Source organism: Pangasianodon hypophthalmus, chromosome 1 (genome assembly GCF_027358585.1).
Source record: "Pangasianodon hypophthalmus isolate fPanHyp1 chromosome 1, fPanHyp1.pri, whole genome shotgun sequence".
In the NCBI taxonomy this organism is placed as follows: Eukaryota; Metazoa; Chordata; class Actinopteri; order Siluriformes; family Pangasiidae; genus Pangasianodon; species Pangasianodon hypophthalmus.
In genome coordinates, this window is record NC_069710.1 from 18,342,016 (window position 1) to 18,362,026 (window position 20,011).

Consider the following 20,011-nt stretch of genomic DNA (forward strand, 5'->3'; position numbering starts at 1 on the left):
CCAGTTCTGATGCTCACCTGTCCATTGTAGGCACTTTTGGCAGTGGACAGAGGTCAGCATGGGCACTCTGACAGGTCTGTGGCTACACAGCCCCATACGCAGCAAGCTGCGATGCACTGTGTGTTCTGACACCTTTCTATCATAGCCAGCTTTAACTTTTCAGCAATTTGTGCTCTTCTTTGGAATCAGACCAGGTAGGCTAGCCTTCGCTCCCCACGCGCATTAATGAGCCTTGGGCGCCCATGACCCTGTCGCTAGTTCACCGGTTGTCCTTCCTTGGACCACTTTTGGTAGGTACTAACCACTGCATACCGGGAACACCCCACAAGCCCTGCCGTTTTAAAGATGCTCTAACCCAGTTATCTAGCCATCACAATTTGGCCGTTGTCAAAGTCTCTCTAATCCTTACGCTTGCCCATTTTTCCTGTTTCCAACACATCAACTTCGAGAACCGACTGTTCACTTGCTGCCTAATATATCTCTATTGTATGCTATTGTAACGAGATAATCAATATTATTCACTTCACCTGTCAGTGGTCATAATGTTATGGCTGATTGGTGTATATTTTTAGTATTCATTAGTATTTTTTATAAACTAAGACAAGACATTACAGGTGAATAGTTTTAAAAAAACAATAGATATCATAGTCAGTCTTTGCCAGTTGATTGCTGAAATTTTTAAAATTATTTATATTGGAAAATTATGCATATAAGAGTTTGCACAGAATATGCATAAATTTGTACACTTAATAAAAACAAAAATATAGTCTTTTCTCGTTGTTGAGTGTCATGAAGATTTCAAGAGAAAAACTTGAAGAAAAGGTTGTTGGAATATTTCTTTATTATTTAATCAAGAAAACATCATGCACTGTTATAAAAACATGATCAGGTCATCTGTAAACAGAGATTTCTGGTTCTGAATATAGAAAAAAAAATATTTTGAGAAAAAAAATACGATGTGTTTTAATGTGTTTCCACTTTAGTAAGTAAGGTTTATGAAGGAAAGTGACATGTGTATCAAACTGTCATATACAGTATATCAGGAAACAAGCTTTTTGGGGAGATATGACATGACATGACATGATGTGAATGTGCCAAGTGGGTGCTTAAGCATAGTAGCAGAGCTTAAGCATTCTTTAAAGTTGATAGGTTTCAGATATTGTGGTAGACTTGAGCAGACAAAAACAGTGGAATAAACATTTTTTGTTGAGTTTTGTTAATTTACTACAGTTTAAGAGAAGACTATGATAAAGGTGAAATTTATTCAAAAATCTGAAAAAATGATGTGACCAAAATTGTGCTTTCCGCCTATAGTGTCTTGCCTTAATTTTGGAAATCTTATTCATGTACAAAATGATTTATTCTCTAATTATAATCTAATTATTCTCTAATCTCTTAGAGGGTGATGACATGGTATTTTCTCAGAGGCATGCGCATACATTTGCAAAAATGAAATGGAATCAATTAAAATCCAGTTCTCCTAGCAAAGTCTTTGATGTGTGTGTGTGTGTGTGTATATATATATATATATATATATATATATATATATATATATATATATATATATATTATGTATGTATGTATGTATGTACATACACACATACATACATATATAGACATACACACACACACACACACATGGTGCTTCTGGGGTTCAAAGACGTGTTGTATGCTGGCATCACTAAATTGTAAGTAGTGTGTGAATGGGTGTGTGAGTGTGAGTGTGTGATTGTGCCCTGTGATGGGTTGACACCCTGTCCAGAGAAGCCCTGGGAAAGGCTGCAGGCTCCCCGTGACCCTGTGTAGGATAAGCGGTACAGAAAATGGATGGAGATATATATATATATATATATATACACACATACATGCATACATGCATACACATATATATACATACATATATACACACACACACATTAGGCTCCATTTAGACTCCCACACTGCTTATAGTTTTTTATTAGTTAGTAGAATATAGCACCTGCAGCTTTGATGTGCAGTCTGCACTCAGTGCTGCAGTGAACCACAGTCAGCATCAAAGTTATCAAGACTGTGCAGCTTTTAAGAGCACTGCCTACATTATAGCCAAAAAGATCAATGTGATGCTGACTACAAAGTTTTAACTTCCCAATAAAGAGTCATTGCATTTGGCAGGTCAGCAAAAATTTTAATAAGGATGGTTACTATATGCTTCCTGGCAGCTCAAACCAATCTGGCCACTTTCCTCTGACCTCTCTCATCAACAAGGCATTTCCACCCACAGAACTGTCACTCAATCAGTGGTTTTTTTGCTTTTCGCACCATTCTGGGTAAACTCTAGAGACCGTTGTGTGTGAAATTCCCAGGAGATCAGCAGTTTCTGAAATCCTCAAACCAGCCCATCTGGTACCAACAGCCATGGCATGATCAAAGTCACAGAGATCACACTTTTTTCTTCATTCTGGTGTTAGATGTGAACATTAACTGAAGCTCTTGACCTGAATCTGCATGATTTTGCGCAAGACCAAAATGATCTTTTTCTGTGAAAATTAGTTTAGCTGTGTATTGCAACCTAAAACAGGCTTTTTTAAGCCTTTGGAGTAATAGTTTTTAGTACTGCATTAATAATGTCATTTAAATGCAATTTGTTTGTGCTCATGAAAGGATTCTTTACTGACTCATAGCATCCGGTGGTTATAGTAATGGTTTTGATATAATAATGGCTGTGTGATTTTGGCTTTTTGAGCACCTCTGAGGTAGAGAAATCTGCCAACAAATATGTGGCATTTCAGAACAGAAGAAAGAAGCAAGGCATCTTCCAGTCGCTGCAGTAAAGGCTTGACATATTTAATGGTCTGACAGCAGAATTCATTTCAGAATGCGTTTCACATCAGAAAATAGCTTTGTTAGGATGCACAGACAAAAGCTGATGACAGACTGGAGGTCTATATGGAGCGTCTGGCCAGTTATGTGCTGTTTTTGTCTGTGTTTCTGCTAAGGGCCGCAATCATGGTTTTCATGGTTTGCTCTGTAAGACGCTAATGCACTACTGATCAAATTTGCTCAAAAACATGATCTTACAGTAACTCCAAGAGTATGTTTTTAGTATTCAGAAGTACAGTATTGAACATATTGTACATATCTCAATCACAGGTAAATTATAGCATTTTCAAGTCTGGTTACCCCCAAAAGTGAAAAGAAGAACATTTAAAGTGTCCATTCAAAGACACTAACACACATTGTTCAAAACAACTGCTATGCATTTAATCTATCATGCAAAAATTAAATTTAAAAATATTAAATATTACCATGAAAACTATGGCTATCTTTATACTCACCTTTATTCATAGCCTGTTTTGTAGCTGTGTTAAATTAGCTCCTTATCTACGTAATATGATCTTGTCAGAAAGCCTAGGCACATTTACAAGGTTTATAAAAACTTTATGCAAGTAAGATTGTTAAAGTTGAGCTGTCAAATATGTTACTGAAAGAAAACCCCAATTTTGGTCAAAACCTGTTTTTTTTTTTTTTTTCCCCCCTCTGTTCAGCCAGAGTGACATCCAATGGGTTTTCCCAGCGTACTATACATATATACAGTATATTATAATATATATTATTTATGTTATAATATACAATTCAACAAAACAACCATCCATCACATTCATTCTCTTTCCCCCGTTTTCCCTGCAGGTGTATACATGTTTGGCCTCTTCACTACCGACATCTTTGTGAACGCGGGTCAGGTGGTGACAGGGAACCTGGCCCCTCACTTCCTGACTGTGTGTAAACCCAACTACACTGCACTGGGCTGCCAGCAGGCCCTACGCTACATCAGCCACCAGGAGGCCTGTACCGGCAATGAGGAGGACATCCTGCGTGCCCGCAAAACCTTTCCCTCCAAAGAGGCGGCGCTCAGCGTCTACGCCGCGCTCTACCTGGCTGTGAGTAGCTCATTAACTTCCACAAATGGTTCCTTCTCTTTCTCTTCCTCCACTGATCTGAAAGTCAGCTGTGCATCCCGGACAAATAACCAGTTTAGATGATAATGTCTTAAAACACGATGCTCTTAATAACAGCTCTTTATGCATCTAGGAAGGATCTGACTGTTGTGTGAAGTGTAGACATACACACAGAGTTGTGTTTATTCTTGCTTCAGGAAGCACCCAGTTTGGTAGAAGGCTGCTAATTTTTAGCTGCAGCTTTATCGCTGCTTTGTACTGTCATGGACAAAGGCGTTAAAGTGTATCTGTCAGTGCCAGTACAGTCTTCATACAGGGCTCTAATGTATCTTGAAGCATTGGAGACGACACCGCCCCGGGATGCTTTTGAAATGCAGATGTGGAGCTGCAAGAGATGGATTTGCATTCTGTTCATCAGTATGAGAAATATTGCGATGGAAGGCTGTATACAATATGCCGTGATGACAGCTGTGATGTTTTTCCCTTACATGTCAGAGAGAAGTGGGAACTGTGAGTTTGCCATCTCTCCTTGTGCATTCTGTCAATTTGATGTATTGCTAATGTAAAAAGAAAATGTGGGTAGATATTACTCTATACATTTCCAAAGGCTATGCTTCAAGTAAAGCAAAGATCTAAATATCTTTAGATCGCATTTCAACGTAAGGATTACTGAAGACTGAAATATGTGAAAGTATAATTTTTTTTTGTCAAGTGCCTCCCATATTCAGTTCTATTGGAGGAGCTATGGCCTTATTATACTTCATCTGTTTCCATCTCTCCCACTTTTCCTTCTGTTCATCAGTGTGAGAAATATTGTTAATGGAAGGCAGTATACAATATACCACCACACTTTTAGCTCCAATTCATTTCTCGAGTTTCACTCCAACTCTGCGTAATGAAAAGCCATGATTAGAGACACCCTGCACTCATGAATGAAAAGCGAAGGAGACAGGGGATTCAAAATTGTTAGTTAATGAGCATCTGTTTCATTTGGGTCCCATCTCATTTCTCACGCAGCTCCAGGTGTGTGTTTGTGTGGGCCACGTCTTCAGCTCCACAGGGAAAGGGCTTTTCATTCTTAGCTTGTACACTAGCCCAGAGCTCGGGGATGAGGGCTGATGGCTTGCCTTCAGAAAAATGCTGATATCCTAGGAGGTTAGTGTGGGAGGGAAAAGAGGGAAATAAGTTTGAGTATTTAAAGGTTTAAGCTTTATTTGGCATGGACCATTTCAGCCTATCATGTAAGCATATCGGGTACAGTGTAGGCCAGCTAGGGTAAAGGTTTTATGTTGTTTTTGCTGAAAATCTACTGTTTAGTTTGTCTGACTGAATCAGTCATTATGAAGCAGATAGTCAGATCAAGTACAAGTGCATCCTGGTGTGTAGGAGGATATTCCTGCACGTTCTGTTCACACCGTCACCACAAATTAGGCATAAAACATGCATGATTTGTATTCAAGGGTATATTTATTCAGTTTCAACCCCTGTTTGTACTAGGGCAAAAGAACAACAGCATTGGAAATGCAATGTGGAATGTGAGATCAGAACTTTATGGTGTTGAAAAAAAAAAGTTTCAAAGCAATAACAAATGTCTACAAGAGTCCATAAAAAAATCATAACAAAATCCAAAATCATTAAACTGCTGATTAAGTGAGAGAGTAAATATTCTGTTATTGTCACAGGTCCAGTTTAAAATTTCTTCAACAGGACTAAATGAACTAAAAAACAGATCATTATGTGATGTAATGCTGACACCAACCCTCGGCAGGCTGACAGGATAGTGGGTAAGGTTATGTCTGGAGGAGGGAGAGCTGGTGTGCCATAACTTTGACAGCTTAATTATTCAAGCCTCCCATTTGGCTATAAGCAAAGGCCTTGATCTGATAGTTTTAGTGCTGCACAGTCAGAGGGATATATCTATCCAGAGGAAAACCAGGAAAACAGTGTACATTTAATGTGTTGGACCTTTGACTACCAGGCAGTAGCATGTTTCTGGGTTAAAGTTCAAAGTACAAGAAAAGATGTTTACAAAAGTGTGTGTATATCCTCCTGTGAGAGCAACTCGTACAAAAGTTATACCTAATTTTGTGATTCAAAATTAGATAGAACCTTTGTATAAGCAAGTACTTTTAGACCTTTAAGTCATTTTTGTAGGTCACAATAATTTCTTATTTTATCTGGGAACAGAGACACAAAAAAAAACAGAAACTCAGATCTACTCTCTTTTAAAACAGCCAAACACACACCCAGACATCCACATATACAGTCCCTCCTTTGTTACCCTTCATTAAAATGAATAAAAACAATTGGAAGATATAAAGATTACACACAATCATTTAATTTTTCCAGGAGACACTCTCACCTTTGCTCAAAAGAAGTACTGTTTTTTTTAATAATTGTATATTTTTATTAAAACATATGTGCAAAAATTGTTGACATCCTAAAGAATATTTTTGAAGAATTCGTTGCTCTTGGTCCCCAGGATCTCTTATGGTACAGTGTGATTTCTACACAATCCTGAATAAAGGGACTGAATAGTGACCTTAATGAGAGATTTCAGTTTTTGATTTTTAATCATTTTTTGCAATAAAATAACCTGGTTTTGCATTGTCATTATGGATTCTTGTGTGTAGATTGATGAAAGAAGTACATATAATTCAATTTAAATTACATCTATAATACAATAAAGTGTACAAAAAAGGGGGTCTGAATAGTTTTTGAACCCACTGCTTATGAGGTTGCAAACATGTGACATCCATTACCACAGTGTAAACCAAACAACTTTTAATATGAAAACATACATACTGTATGTGTGTTGACCTGTACAAGACAGGTAATGGATATAATAATAATAATAATAATAATAATAATAATAATAATAATAATAATAATAATAATTTAAAAAGACATTTAAGCATAACTAAGGCCATAATAAGAACTTTCACATATCTGGAACAGTAGAAAATTTGACAGGAATTGGACACATGAGGCTATAAAGATCACACATTTGGAACTGTACAGAAAGAGAATTTTAGAGTTTGTTTTAAAAAGTTTAAAAATCAACTGTTAAACACCACCTCCATAACAGCAAGTTGTTTGAAAGCATTCCAAGAAACAAGCTCTTTCTGAGAGAAACCAATAACGCGTAGCATATTACCAACTGTCACTGGGACTACAACTGGCACTGTGTGCTGTGGTCAGATGAGACCAAAATCAAACTTTTTGCATACTTTTTTTTAACTTCAGTAACAGAGATGTTTTGTGGCTGGTGGTTCAGGAGCAATTATGAATGCTGATGATATTATAAATGCTGATAAGTACCAGTATCTGTACTCACCGGCCACTTTAGTAGGAACAACTGTATCCCTACTCATTCATGCAATTATCCAATCAGCCAATCATGTTGCAGCAGTGCAGTGTATATTCAATGCATAAAATCATGCAGATACAGGTCAATAGCATCAGTTAATGTTCACATCAATCGGAATGGGGAAAAAAATGTGACGTCCGTGACTTTGATCATGATGCGGTTGTTGGTGCAAGATGGGCTGGTATGAATATTTTACAAACTGCTGATCTCCTGGGATTTTCACAGATTAACATTCTCTAGAGTTTACCCAGAACGGTGTGAAAAACAAAATACATCCAGTGAGCTGCAGTTCTGTGGGTGGAAACGCCTTGTTGATGAGAGAGATCAGAGGACAATGGCCAGACTGGTTCAAGCTGACAGGAAGGCTACAGTAAGTCAAATAACCATGCTTTATAACCATAGTGAGCAGAAAAGCATCTCAGAAATGACAAAAGAGCAAAACTTTGTGGCGGATGGGCTACAACAGCAGAAAACCACATCAGGTTCCGCTCCTGTCAGCCGAGAACAGGAATCTGAGGCTACATTAAGCACAAGAAGTTTAAAGATAAGAAAAAGACCAGGTGATATTTTTCCGATCTTCAAATATCGAGGTCACCGAGATCACACTCTTCCCCATTCTGATGCGTGATGCGAACATGACCTGAAGCTCTTGACCTGTATCTGCATAATTATATCCATTGCGCTGCTGATTGTGTAATTACACGAGTGTGCAAGGCTGTAGATGTTTCTATTAAAGTGGCCAGTGAGTGTATAAAGAATATAAAGGACATTTTTGTGTTTGAAAATTGTGTGTTTAAATAGAACTATACAGCGTCTGTATGTTTGGGATGAAATACTTGCTCATTTTTTGAGGGGTGCCAATAATTCTGGAGGACACTATATGGAAAAGCTGCTGCACACAATAAAACCAGTGTCCTCTCTTGGTGGTGGGATGAAACAGTGTCATAGCAGCATGACATCTGTATCACAAACAGTAAAACAAGAGACGTGGTGCTGCATTCGAACTGAGACTAGAGACAGTTTACAGTAAACTGGGGCAGGCAGATTAGCATACACGCAGTACACAATCCAGTGCATGTGTAAACATTTGGCAGTGCCTGTTAAACAATTCACATTCATTTGGTTATTGTAGGTTTTTGCAGTGTGGTATTTTATACTTGTTATGAACAAAACTGTATTATCAGTAATGCTATACTGTTATAGAGTTCCTCACTTATGTTTCATTTGAAAGAAGTAATAAAAGGCAAATAAAATGGGCACAATTTATGCAGTGGTACCAAAAAGAAAATCTAACCCTTTGTTTTTTTTTGGTTTTCATTTTCACCCCTAGTGTGCCCTAAATTTTTATTTTTATTTTTATTTTATTTTCATTTCAGCGCATCACTAGCTAAGACAATGGGATTATACTTGCTGATTCTGCATAAATGAGTGAACTATGTACAAAGCTTCAGTACAGTGATTCCTTTAGAATAAGAGAATGCATAAAGATCATTTTTATTGACGTGCCATCTTTGTGCTGTGCATCAGCTGGCCAGCAGACAAGTCTGCCTCAGGCGCTGTGTCTGGCTCTCCTCTCTCACTCAGTCAGCCCGATTTAGCTCAGACAGTTAGGCAGCTGCACATTGCTCACACTTCATTCAGGTCATATATGTACATGCGCACACACACTCCTGAATCTTGCTCTTTTTCATGCACAAAAAGCACTCTTACTGTGTACACTGTATTGATGTACTGACATGCACACCCACTTCACTATCATAATATTCCACATAGACAGTCTGGCATTTACAGGCCTATCTGGATTACAGATTTTCTAAACCGTGTTGTCAGTGAGAGCAAAACAGTGCTTGTAGGTTTGTAGCTCCCAGTTGTGGTATTGTTTCTCTGACTGATAGAACAAAGTGCTTCCTCTCTGAGGGGCACTAAAGCTGAACTAATCCAGGCTAATGCTCTACACAGCAATTGATTATCCACTTGAGATGAAGATTTGAGCTGATGTGAATTTGGATCCTTCCTCCTTTCCTCTCATTTCAGATGTATATCACTTGCTCGGTGAAAGCCAAAGGGACTAGGTTGGCCAAGCCGGTCATGTCTCTGGGGCTGATGTGCCTGGCCTTCCTGACGGGTATTAACAGGGTGGCAGAGTACCGCAACCACTGGTCTGACGTAATCGCTGGCTTTATCATCGGAGTGGCCATTGCCACCTTTCTGGTAAGGAGCTGCGCTTCATTTGTCTTATGATTTTTGTGTAATATACTGTCCTAGTAAGCTTGACGTTCAGTAGAAAATCATTATGTCATTATGAAAGTGTCAGTCACCAGGCTGACCGTTATGAAATTACAAATAACGGTGCTATGAAATAAATAATGATCATCAACGCTAACATAAATAAATGGACCAGGAAACTGTGAAATAATTCATTCACTCAACTTATTATTATGAAATATTACTCCATCATTTTATTTTCACAGTAAAACAGTTTTATTGTGGTTCATTTTTATTTTATATTTGTTTTAAAATGGACTATTTAAAAGGTTTTAAAACTTGTATTTCTTATCACTTTTCAGATCAGTCTGTCATTTCACTGATTAGCTAATACTGTGCTTGAAGAGAAATTATATGCCAGCTGTTTAAAAATAAATCTGCCAAATGGCTCAAAATAGAATCTGCTGTTAAGTCATCACTGTCTCTTTGTACTGCTAAACATCACACCTTGAAATTCATTCAAGTTCAACAGGAAGTATGTGTTAGAAAAGCACTACCAGACCAATCAGTGAAGAGGTCCAACCCATTAGTGGTGACTGACAGCCAAGGACATTATTCAAAAATCAAAATTGAAATTGAAAATTCTATAAATTATCAGCAAATATTTCAAAGTAAGTAATCATTTTAAAGCTGAGCTTTGGTTAAGAGTGGAGTTCTGCACATTCTCCCATGGGTCTGCATGGGTTTCCTCAGGGTTGTCCAGTTTTCTCCCGCTGTCCAAAAACATGCATGTAGGTGAAGTGACTAAATTGGCAACAAACCTGTTGAATTTCTTTGGACTGTAGTGTGTAGTGGAAGTGACCATTAACTAGATGTAGTTAGCAAAAAACTAAAAAAAAAAACAACAACAAAAAAAAAAACTAAAAAACTCAGTGCCATTTTTTCTATTTTCATAGCAATAATATTAGCTCTGAGTGTCAGCTGATGTCCAGTACTGACCTGATACTAACTCTTTATAAGTTATATATCATATATATGAACATTCATACACAGTTTAAAGTGCTGCACACACAGTAAACACACCCGGTGAAGGTGTCATTCTGGCTGGTGTAGGTCGGGCTGTTTCATCCACTGGTCCTGTATCCAAGCTGTGGAGATAGAATAGTCTCAAAATGGATACATTTCTAAAATCCAATTCACAAACGTGTAAGCTAATTCACAAAAAGTGAATATATTCACAAACAGCAATCCACACATTCATAACCAAATTCATATTCACAAAATACGCTTTACAAACACATAAATAATTTACATTCACAAAGTATGATTCACAAATGCAAAACACAATACATAAATACAGAAGTGTGTTTGCAAACCTCTGAATGTTTCTACATTTATGAATTAATTGTTGAAACTGCATTTGCAAATCATCACATGTGTGTGTATTGCTTTGGATTTATGTGTATGGATTTTTATTATTATTATTATTATTATTTTATAATAATATTTTTTCACCAAAACTTTTTATTGAACATAATACAAAATGTACATTTAGATTTATAAGTAAGTAAGTAAATAAATAAATAAATAAAGTACAAAGAGGGGTCTTTCATCTTCCAACAAACCGAAGTCTCTTATCATCCTGGCATTAATTTGCAGGCCTGTTTACCCTTCAAAATAACAAGCAAATATATATTCCAATTTACAAATTAGTGTTCTTTAAAGGACATTCTCTTTAGCCAATCAGATGCAAGTCTTCAATCCAGCCAATTATAACACGCTTTGCTCAATGCTTTGACTCAAGAAGCGTAACTTTGCGTGTCCGCTGTGCAATGTGCCTTAATTAGTGCACAGAGAGGACTAATTCCAGAATGGCAGCTGATAACCAGACTTCATGTGGATGTGATGCAGTTTTCTGATAATGAAAAATAAATAAATAAATAAATAAATAAATAAATAAATAAAGCATAAAAAACAAAAAGGGTAGGACAGTTAAAAAAAACATTAGCTTTATGTTAGTATTAAGGCACATTGCGCAGCAGACACGCAAAGTTATGCTTCTTGAGTCAAAGCATTGAGCAAAGAGAGTTATTATTGGCTGGATTGAAAACTCACATCTGATTGGTTAAAGAGAACGTCTTTAGAAAAAAAAACACTAATTTGTGAATAGGAGCCTGGCAGGAAAGTCTCAAATATAGGCACACACAAATCCAAAGCAGTACACACATGTGATTTGCAAAGGCAGATTCAACAATTAATTCATAAATGTAAAAACATTCAGAAATTTACAAACACACTTGTGTATTTATGTATTGTGTTTTGCATTTGTGAATCATACTTTGTGTATGTAAATTTATTTATGCGTTTGTAAATCATATTTTGTGCTGTTTGCGAATATATTCACTTTTTTTTTTTTTTTTTGGTGAATGTGAATTAGCTTATGCATTTGTGAATCGGATTTGGTAAATGTATCCATTTTGAGACTATTCTATCTCCATACCAAGCAGCTCTCTCTGTAGTCAAACATGCCACAAAGCCAGTTATGAATTTTGGATGTATTATGCACAGGGAGATGGATTTTTTTTCCACTTCCAGCATCAGTCTGTAGATGTGTTACCGTACAGGTGACATCCATCTTGTTAGAGACCTTTTCGAGCTCTCGGAGCTTAGTGTAAATGGTGTTATTGTGGGAGATGAATGCAGGAGCAGCCACGACTGTGTTCTCTCTGTGTGTGTCACTTGTGCTCTGAGCAGCAGGGAACTAAGTTGACCCTCGCTGTGAACATTGCATCCTCTAGTTACTACTTACGACCGAGCTGAGTGAGAACTGGTGACTTTTCCAAGCTGGCGCTTGGTCTGTACAAGCTTATAACATCTACTCTGGTTAAACCTTTAGGTTGTTTAGATCTATCTGTATATATATAGATATTTCATTGTCACCCTAAATGGATGTTGCTTATGTAGCTAGCCTAGCTAAGGGTTTTGTGTAACCTAGCTTGGCCTGGATGTTGCATTTAAACAAAGGGCCTGGAGAAGGGCTGATGTGGGTGCGGGTATTCATTCCAATTAAGCAGGAGCCACACCTGATTCCACCCCAAGTCAAGTCAAGTGGCTTTATTGTCATTTCAGCCATATACAGCTAGTTAGTACACAGTGAAACGAAACAAAGTTCCTCCAGGACCATTGTGCTACATAAGACAACAGAGTCCTACAAAAGACTACACATTACTACATAAAGTGCACGTGCAAACATGTGCAAACAGCACAAGACAGTACAATAACTACTGAAACAGGACAATAGACACAGTAAGACAGTACAGTGCCGACTAGTACACAGTTCTAGTAAGGAAGTGAATCAGATATAACAGTAGTGCAAAAGAGTAACAGTTTAATAAATTGCTGTAAATGTAAACATAACACACTATGACATAGTATTCAGCAGATAAGCTTATACTATATGTGGACATAGCAGTTATTGGGGTAGCAGTCGGGTAGAGAGTATAGTATTGACAAGAAATTATATACAATATCTTATAAATACAGTAGCAGCAAAAAATGCAATTAGTAAATACAGAGATGTGCAAAAATCTCTGTTTAATCAGTTGATTTTGCCTTTCATCACACAGTGAGATGTGGCTTCTGCTTGGTTGGAATGAACACCTGCACCCATATCGGCACTTTTCCAGTTAAGACTGGACTCCCCGGCTGTAGGTTCTAAATGTGTTGGGGAACAGGATGATTTATATAAGATTGTGATTTGGTCAGATTATCACTTCAGCAAGCATTTCAATTTTGTGCTGAAGCACCTTTCGAATTTTTCCATTTCAGGATTCATAACATATTCACACTTAAGTTTTTTGGCCACATGTTACCTTCAGGCATACAGTCTTGTCCATACATTTTCTAGAAGACTGCATGTATTTTTTAATGTGTGAAGGCACGAATACATGCTATGTGGGATAATGTCATGTTGGGCTGGGCAATATCACAATATAATATTAATATCATGATAATTTATGTTTATGTGTCACTTTTAAACACTTAATACACCTGGGTACACTGAAAGCAGCTGATTTAATATTAAAGATTTGGAAAGTTTTGAATCTTTATAATCGTAAAATATACATTTTTACAGATTTTTACACATAAAAATATCATTGAACATGGTTTTTTAATGCAACTCTAATGTTTTGCTGATAATTTGTTAGCAATTCTATATATTGTGATCTATATCATATATATCATAGAATGTCTTCAGGTATCTTGATACTACCCTGTTCTAATGTCATGTTTAGCTTCTCCAGTGGTGCACAGCCGTGTATGAGTGTGCTGATATACTGCATATATGTTTGATTAATGTGCACGGGCTTGTGTGAATCTGCATGTTGTGGGATGAAGAGACTTGCACCAGTGAAAAACGGAGCTTAACTGAACAGGCTGTAAAGAAGTCTGAGAGCCAAGAGATCTTAGAGATACATGGTGACAGTGTGGAGGAGCTGCTTAGTCACCCTGGCACCCATCAGTTTACTTTAGGGAACTCAAGAACTCAAGATGGTATCATTTGGAAGGGAGATTATATAAATCGTTCACACATGCCTTTCGTTGTGCTAGTGGTTTAAAACAATTTTCTTAAGAGACGGAATCTGCGAAATTTTCCAAGGCCTATGTCTATTTTAATGACTTGCCAAACTCAGAAATGTTCTATTAATATTTGATTGACAGTTATTATTTTATCAGAGGACAGGTTTTGTCAGAAGTGATCAGAAAGTAGGAGTGCTGTTCTTTCAGTGGCATCTCAGTGACAGTTAAATAAATTATATAAAAATAAAGATCTAATTAAGCCATCATCACTCAGTCTACAAAAATCTAATTCTACTTGATGGATCTACAGTAAATTCTGATTGTTTTGATGTCATAGCGACAAACATTGCTACTGTTACCACTAAAATACACTGTTGTGCAAGATTTCCATCATCTTTACTCTTTACTTCCAATGTGTAGCCAGAATTACTGTATAGCTGTAATTGGTAGAATTGCTGTTCTGTACCAGAAGTTCTAGCTCTATGGTTTAGCTATAGCAATTACGATTTTTGACCTTTTGCTATGGCAGTAAGAGAGACACCTAAAGCAGAGTTCAGACCAAACATGATTAAAATCCACCTAGCTGCAAGGACACTTCACTGAAGGGGAAAGGACACAGGACCTGAAAGACATGCATTTGCTTATGGCAATGGTTACTTTTGCTTCATCCAGACTGTATCTAGGTGAATTTTGACCTGTGAATGCATGAGCCTTGGTCTTGTGAGCCAAGTAGCGGTCACACTGGACTTTCGCCTTGCTATTTTCTTTCTGTTGTTTAGAAAAATAAGTAACTAGCTAGCATAACTCCTGCATTCACTGCAAAATCAACATGTTCTTGGTGTGTGCAAATCAACAGGATCAGATGATCAGTTATTCTATCAACCTTTTTCCTGAAGGTGGAAGCCTCGACTGGCTCATACTGGAAACCTGTTTTACATTTCTGGTTTCCAGTGTTTATTGAAATTAGTGTATGCTCCTAGCTGATAATGTGACGTTAAACTCGTGAAAATGGCTAAAATAAAAGCATATGGCTCCGTAGTGTCGCAGTGACTGTCTTCTGACAGTGCCTCACCCATCAAAGTTTAATGACTGGGTAAATGACATGAAGCTATGGCCTGAGGTTAGCTACACTGATATTATTAACTACTTCGTTTTCTCTGAAGCATATAATTACCTGCACAGCAATAAAATAGGCCACATTTTGTACAGGAAACATGGCGACTTTATTATTTTTTGAAAGCGGAAGTAGAGCCCAGTCAAAAACTTAGCCAGGCTAAACATGCAGCTTGGGTAATGTTGAGAGAAAGTGGAGTGATCGAGACAGTCGGTCGCTCAAAACAAGTATTTTCCAGTAATATGTTCAGGTTATTGCTGTTGTTGTTGCAGCCAACAACAGCACAGCTTGACCCTGAGCTCATTTTTATTCTCATTAGCACTCAAAAGGTTTCTGTTTAATTAATTCAGTCGCTCTCTTTAGCCAGTTTTAATAAGGGTTCCAATAGGGACTGGAACAGGACAACAGTAAAGCGGAAGTTAGAATCCATCATGGCGGCGCTCGTTGGTTTCTCGGGAAAAAGGAGGATATGCTACAAAAAAGTCTAGTTGAATCATAGTGGAGAATATTACAATGGGAAACTGTGTGAAAAATGGAATGTGATTTATTGTTTTTAGAAAAAGTGTGCATTTTGCATTTCTGTATCAGCAGTCAGGCTGTTGAATGTGCTGTGCATTGCCATTTGATATTTTTATATAGACATCATAATTTTCCTTTGTAAATATGTTTACCAAGCATCATTACAAGCATCAATTCCACCAATACATGTTTTCTCATGGATGCTGTTAGCATGAAGCTGTCCTGTCCACCCACATATGCTAGGGTTTTTGTGGTAAAATTCTGTTTTTTCTCTTTGCCTGATTTCCGACTGGATTTCCATGATAGTAATGTTGGCACCTCTGCTATACTATAATTCCACTGCAACAACTGCAGGTATATTCATTATGTTCTCATTTACAAATTAAGAGATACTATTTTACAATAACTGTAACTGTAGATCTGTTTGAGTGCAGTGCTGCATATGCTACATTGATTTGGAGCATATGAGTAAAGGAATTTGCATGGGTGATGTATAAATATGGCTGATTGAGCCATTAACCATAAATGTGACCCACTTTGCTTTATGGAATCAATTATCAACACTATTTGCACACAAGTCATATAATGTACTGTTGCCATAAGCCTGGCAGTAGGCATCGTTCAGAGCTCAGAGTGAACATGTAGTGAGAAATTAAGTCAGGAGAGAGAGGGAGGGTACTGAAGTGAACTAATGCAGAGCATCCTCCAATATTCATGAATTCTGGTTAGGACTGCAGGGCAACGGTCTGTTAGCAAAATGAATGGAGGAATGTTAAAACATCTCATACAAAACACTGACATAGCCAAGCTCCACTATATTAAGCTGTTCATAATGTAATTTTAAGACAGAGATCTCTAAAATGCACCAAAAGTTTAACAGCATGGAGCCACATTGTGCTGATTGAATTGTGGTTCGAGTCCCAGCATTCCCAATTAAGAGAAAAGCTCACTTGAAATTAGTTTAGAAAGATGTCGTGTTATGAGTTATCAGAGCTATTGTGTGCTTGGTGCATGTCTATATGGAACCACTGAAACATGAGGATTTCACATGGCAGCTAAAAATGACCTTCATTTCAGTCTTATTTTTAGTGTGACATCACCAAAACATTTATCTCTCTATGATCTGTATGAATTTAGATGCATTTCCTCTGTCTCTTTTTATATCTGGTCAGAGGTACAGCCTTTGCTTTGCAATGGTTCGCATTAAGAGAACGTTCATTTAACCTTCTGTGGAAGGTTGTGCCTTTGGCTTTCCTCCCCACTTCCAGCTCTAAATTATATGCTGCCACTTCCTTTCCAAATATAGGTATTTTAGAAAGAACGACAATTGACACATGGCTGGTTTACACTGTTCCAGGTTGTGTGTGTGGTCCATAATTTCAAAGGGAGCCAGATGTTAAGTGAAGACCCCCAGCAGGAGGACATGATGGGCTCGCCCAGGGCGGAGAGTCCCCTGGAAAAATACATCGCCTCCCAGGTACAACACAGCTGCATTTACCTCCACTAACACTCGCTCAAACAAGCACTGTCATTTATGCTGGCATGAATCTTTGACCCAAAAAAATAGTCAGACTGTAACATTGTTGAATATTAAACATCAAAGAATCAAGATGTTTAAAAAAATCTCTCAATGCCCGCCTCGTCTGCTGGCCGTTTCTGTGTGTATGTGTATGTGTTTGTGTGTGTTGCACATACGGCCGTCCTTCAGATGGCTGAGCTAAGAGCGGAAGAGGAGGCGTTGACACCTAGCTCTCTGAAAGCACGCCTCCTGAGCTTCTTTGACTGGATCACAGGCAAAAGAAGCCGCTTCAACCACCTGCAGAGCACAAGGCAATAATAAACGTAGGAGCACCTGTGTGAGCGGCGCGTGCCAAGCCTCTGGAATACACCTCAGTGTTATTAAATCCCTGCTTAAACCTGATCACATGCATTTAGCATGAATACATCAGTGACCTGTTTATAATCAGCCTGTATCCAGAGTGTTTGGCCCTGCTAGCTGATTCATCCTGTCCTATATAGATTGTTTTCACTGTCCTCCCTTAATTTGAAGCAGACAGACTGGCATTAATTGTCTGCCTTAAACTTGGATTATAACATCGCAGTTCTTTTACATTAGGGTGGCTACAAACCTGAATTGATTGGTCTAATTCTTTAGAGAGCATCAATTGAGTCAATGGTCTGGTCAGCTAATGGAGGCTGATTGTCCACAAGCCATATTTAAATTTTTTTGCCATGTGTCTTGAGCTCAAGAATTGTTTTAACATCTTTTAATGGGCAAATCTGGTAATAAATCTTTATTTCCATGGTAATTTTATTAGAACCTATGATTCACCCTGCCAAGGCCAAGGAGAAGTTGATATAATACATTTCAAAAGATCCAATTTCCTCAGATAGCTTAGTCTGAACTGAACTCCCCAGGCACAGCTGTCCTCCACGGCAGATCTGTGTACTGATTTAGCCCAAGCATTCAACTATCAATTAAACCACATGCTGCAGTCTTACCACTGAGCTCCCACTTACCAGTTACAGACTAATTACACCATAAGGATGGACCTTTAAACAAAATTTACAATAGTTACTTGAGGAAGAACATGTGCAAGCAAACAACTCGCTGTTTTAATCCCAGATTGCTATGTGTGTGTGTGTGTGTGTGTGTGTGTGTGTGTGTGTGGTTTTTTTAATGTTTGGTTTTCAGATTTTTTTTTGGTTGTTGTTGAAATGCATGGGTAGATTATGTAGAATGAGAATGATACTTTGACCAATAAAAGTACTAATGACCTATTTTTTTTGTTCTTTCAAGGTTCAAGAGTGATATTTGTCTTTGATGACAAAGCACACATAGATGAATAGCATATGAGAGAGGACATTGGAGGACAGTGACATACCCTATTCTGCTCGGCTGTTGATGAAAACATCCCTTAGCTCAGGCTGCTGTCACAACCAATAACACAGTTGAAATGACTTCTCTTGAAGGAGAGTTAGCAGACGGAATGTAGCACAGTGTTACATTTCTCTGGCTTGCAGAAGCATTTTGAGCACCAGATTAAATTTGTCCACTCTAAGGATAAGTGCCTGTACCTCTGTGTTGTATTGGAAGTGCACAGCAATCAGTGAACAGTAATGTCCAAGCATAATCACATTGTTTTTATGAAGTCACTGTTTTCTCTCTGTTTTCTCACTGTTTTTCATTAGAAACATTTCTAACTTGCAGCTTTGTTTTTTTTGACAAGTTTGATTGTGATAGCATTGACTGATCATAGGTTACGCATCTTTTTTGTGGATAAACCGTGCATACACACTTTTCTGTGCATAGAATGTGATTAAAGTTCTTTTTCTACATGAAGATATGTGTATATTTATGCAAAACCCATAGTTGTAGAAACGTGTAATAGTAGGTAAACTGATTTTGAGGAGCGTTTATCCCACTTATTGTCCATCATATCAGCATAATTAACAGTATTTACTGATGTTTGCACTCACAAGATGCAGACAGGTGACAAAGATGAAAGTTAAAAATCGTATAAAAGGTTCATGCCTTGCGTGAAGTTTTGGCACACACAGCTTTGTGGAGGGAGGAAGTGAGAGTGATGAGTGGCTGAGCAGTCAATTTTGTTTGCCCTGTGCAGTTAATCTTTATTCTTTTTTAGTAATGGCCACATTTCAACTTGGAGACAGGTCTTGCATTTCCCAACCATTACATTACATTTCCAAATACGGCAGTGGAAAAGACAATAATGAGTGCACACATTAGCCAAAAAATCTTAAAAAACAAAACAAAAAAAGATTTATTTCTTAGACAAAGTAGTTGTAAAAGTGCCAAATAAACCATTTTGTGCAACAATATCTCTACTTCACTGTCAGCGAAGTTCTTCTTCTTAGACTCTTTGATATGATCATCTGCAACAAGCAGTCCCACAAGCAGGCTTTTTAAAGGGAAGTTGTTTACCATGTATATAGATTTGGTGGCATTTCTTTATGCAAATGAGTGTGGCTTTGCACGAGCAGGACAGTTTAGAATGTGTAGGATTTATCAAAGTCCATTGCATATAGCTGTGTGTATGCTCATCACAAATGCCAGTTTTCTTGTGGGTACTAGTGGTTGTTATGCACAAGTTTAGAACTTTTAGATCCCTGGTCTAATTCTGTACAGTACATGTATGTGCAGGAAACAAAAAGCAATGCTTCCTCACTGAGATAGAAATTTGTATAACCTGATAGCCTGAAGAATGACAACTCTCCTTCACTGCTGTGTACAAATTGTGTTCCTCTGATATGGACTCCTTTGCT

The 20,011-nt window shown here is 37.7% G+C and overlaps 1 protein-coding gene across 9 annotated transcripts in view; it reads left to right on the forward strand.

The window, feature by feature from the left end:
* Positions 1–20,011, forward strand: part of plppr5b (phospholipid phosphatase related 5b) — a 57,151-nt gene that overhangs the window by 33,883 nt on the left and 3,257 nt on the right. For 3 of the 9 annotated variants that reach the window (XM_034308507.2, XM_053232790.1, XM_053232791.1), the window contains 5 exons: positions 3,667–3,917; positions 9,340–9,516; positions 17,082–17,201; positions 17,433–17,566; positions 18,525–20,007. In XM_034308507.2, coding sequence (XP_034164398.1) covers positions 3,667–3,917; positions 9,340–9,516; positions 17,082–17,201; positions 17,433–17,561 — 677 coding nt within the window. In that variant the 3' untranslated portion in view covers positions 17,562–17,566; positions 18,525–20,007. The other 6 variants (XM_034308533.2, XM_053232814.1, XM_034308516.2 and 3 more) reach the window with 4 other exon arrangements.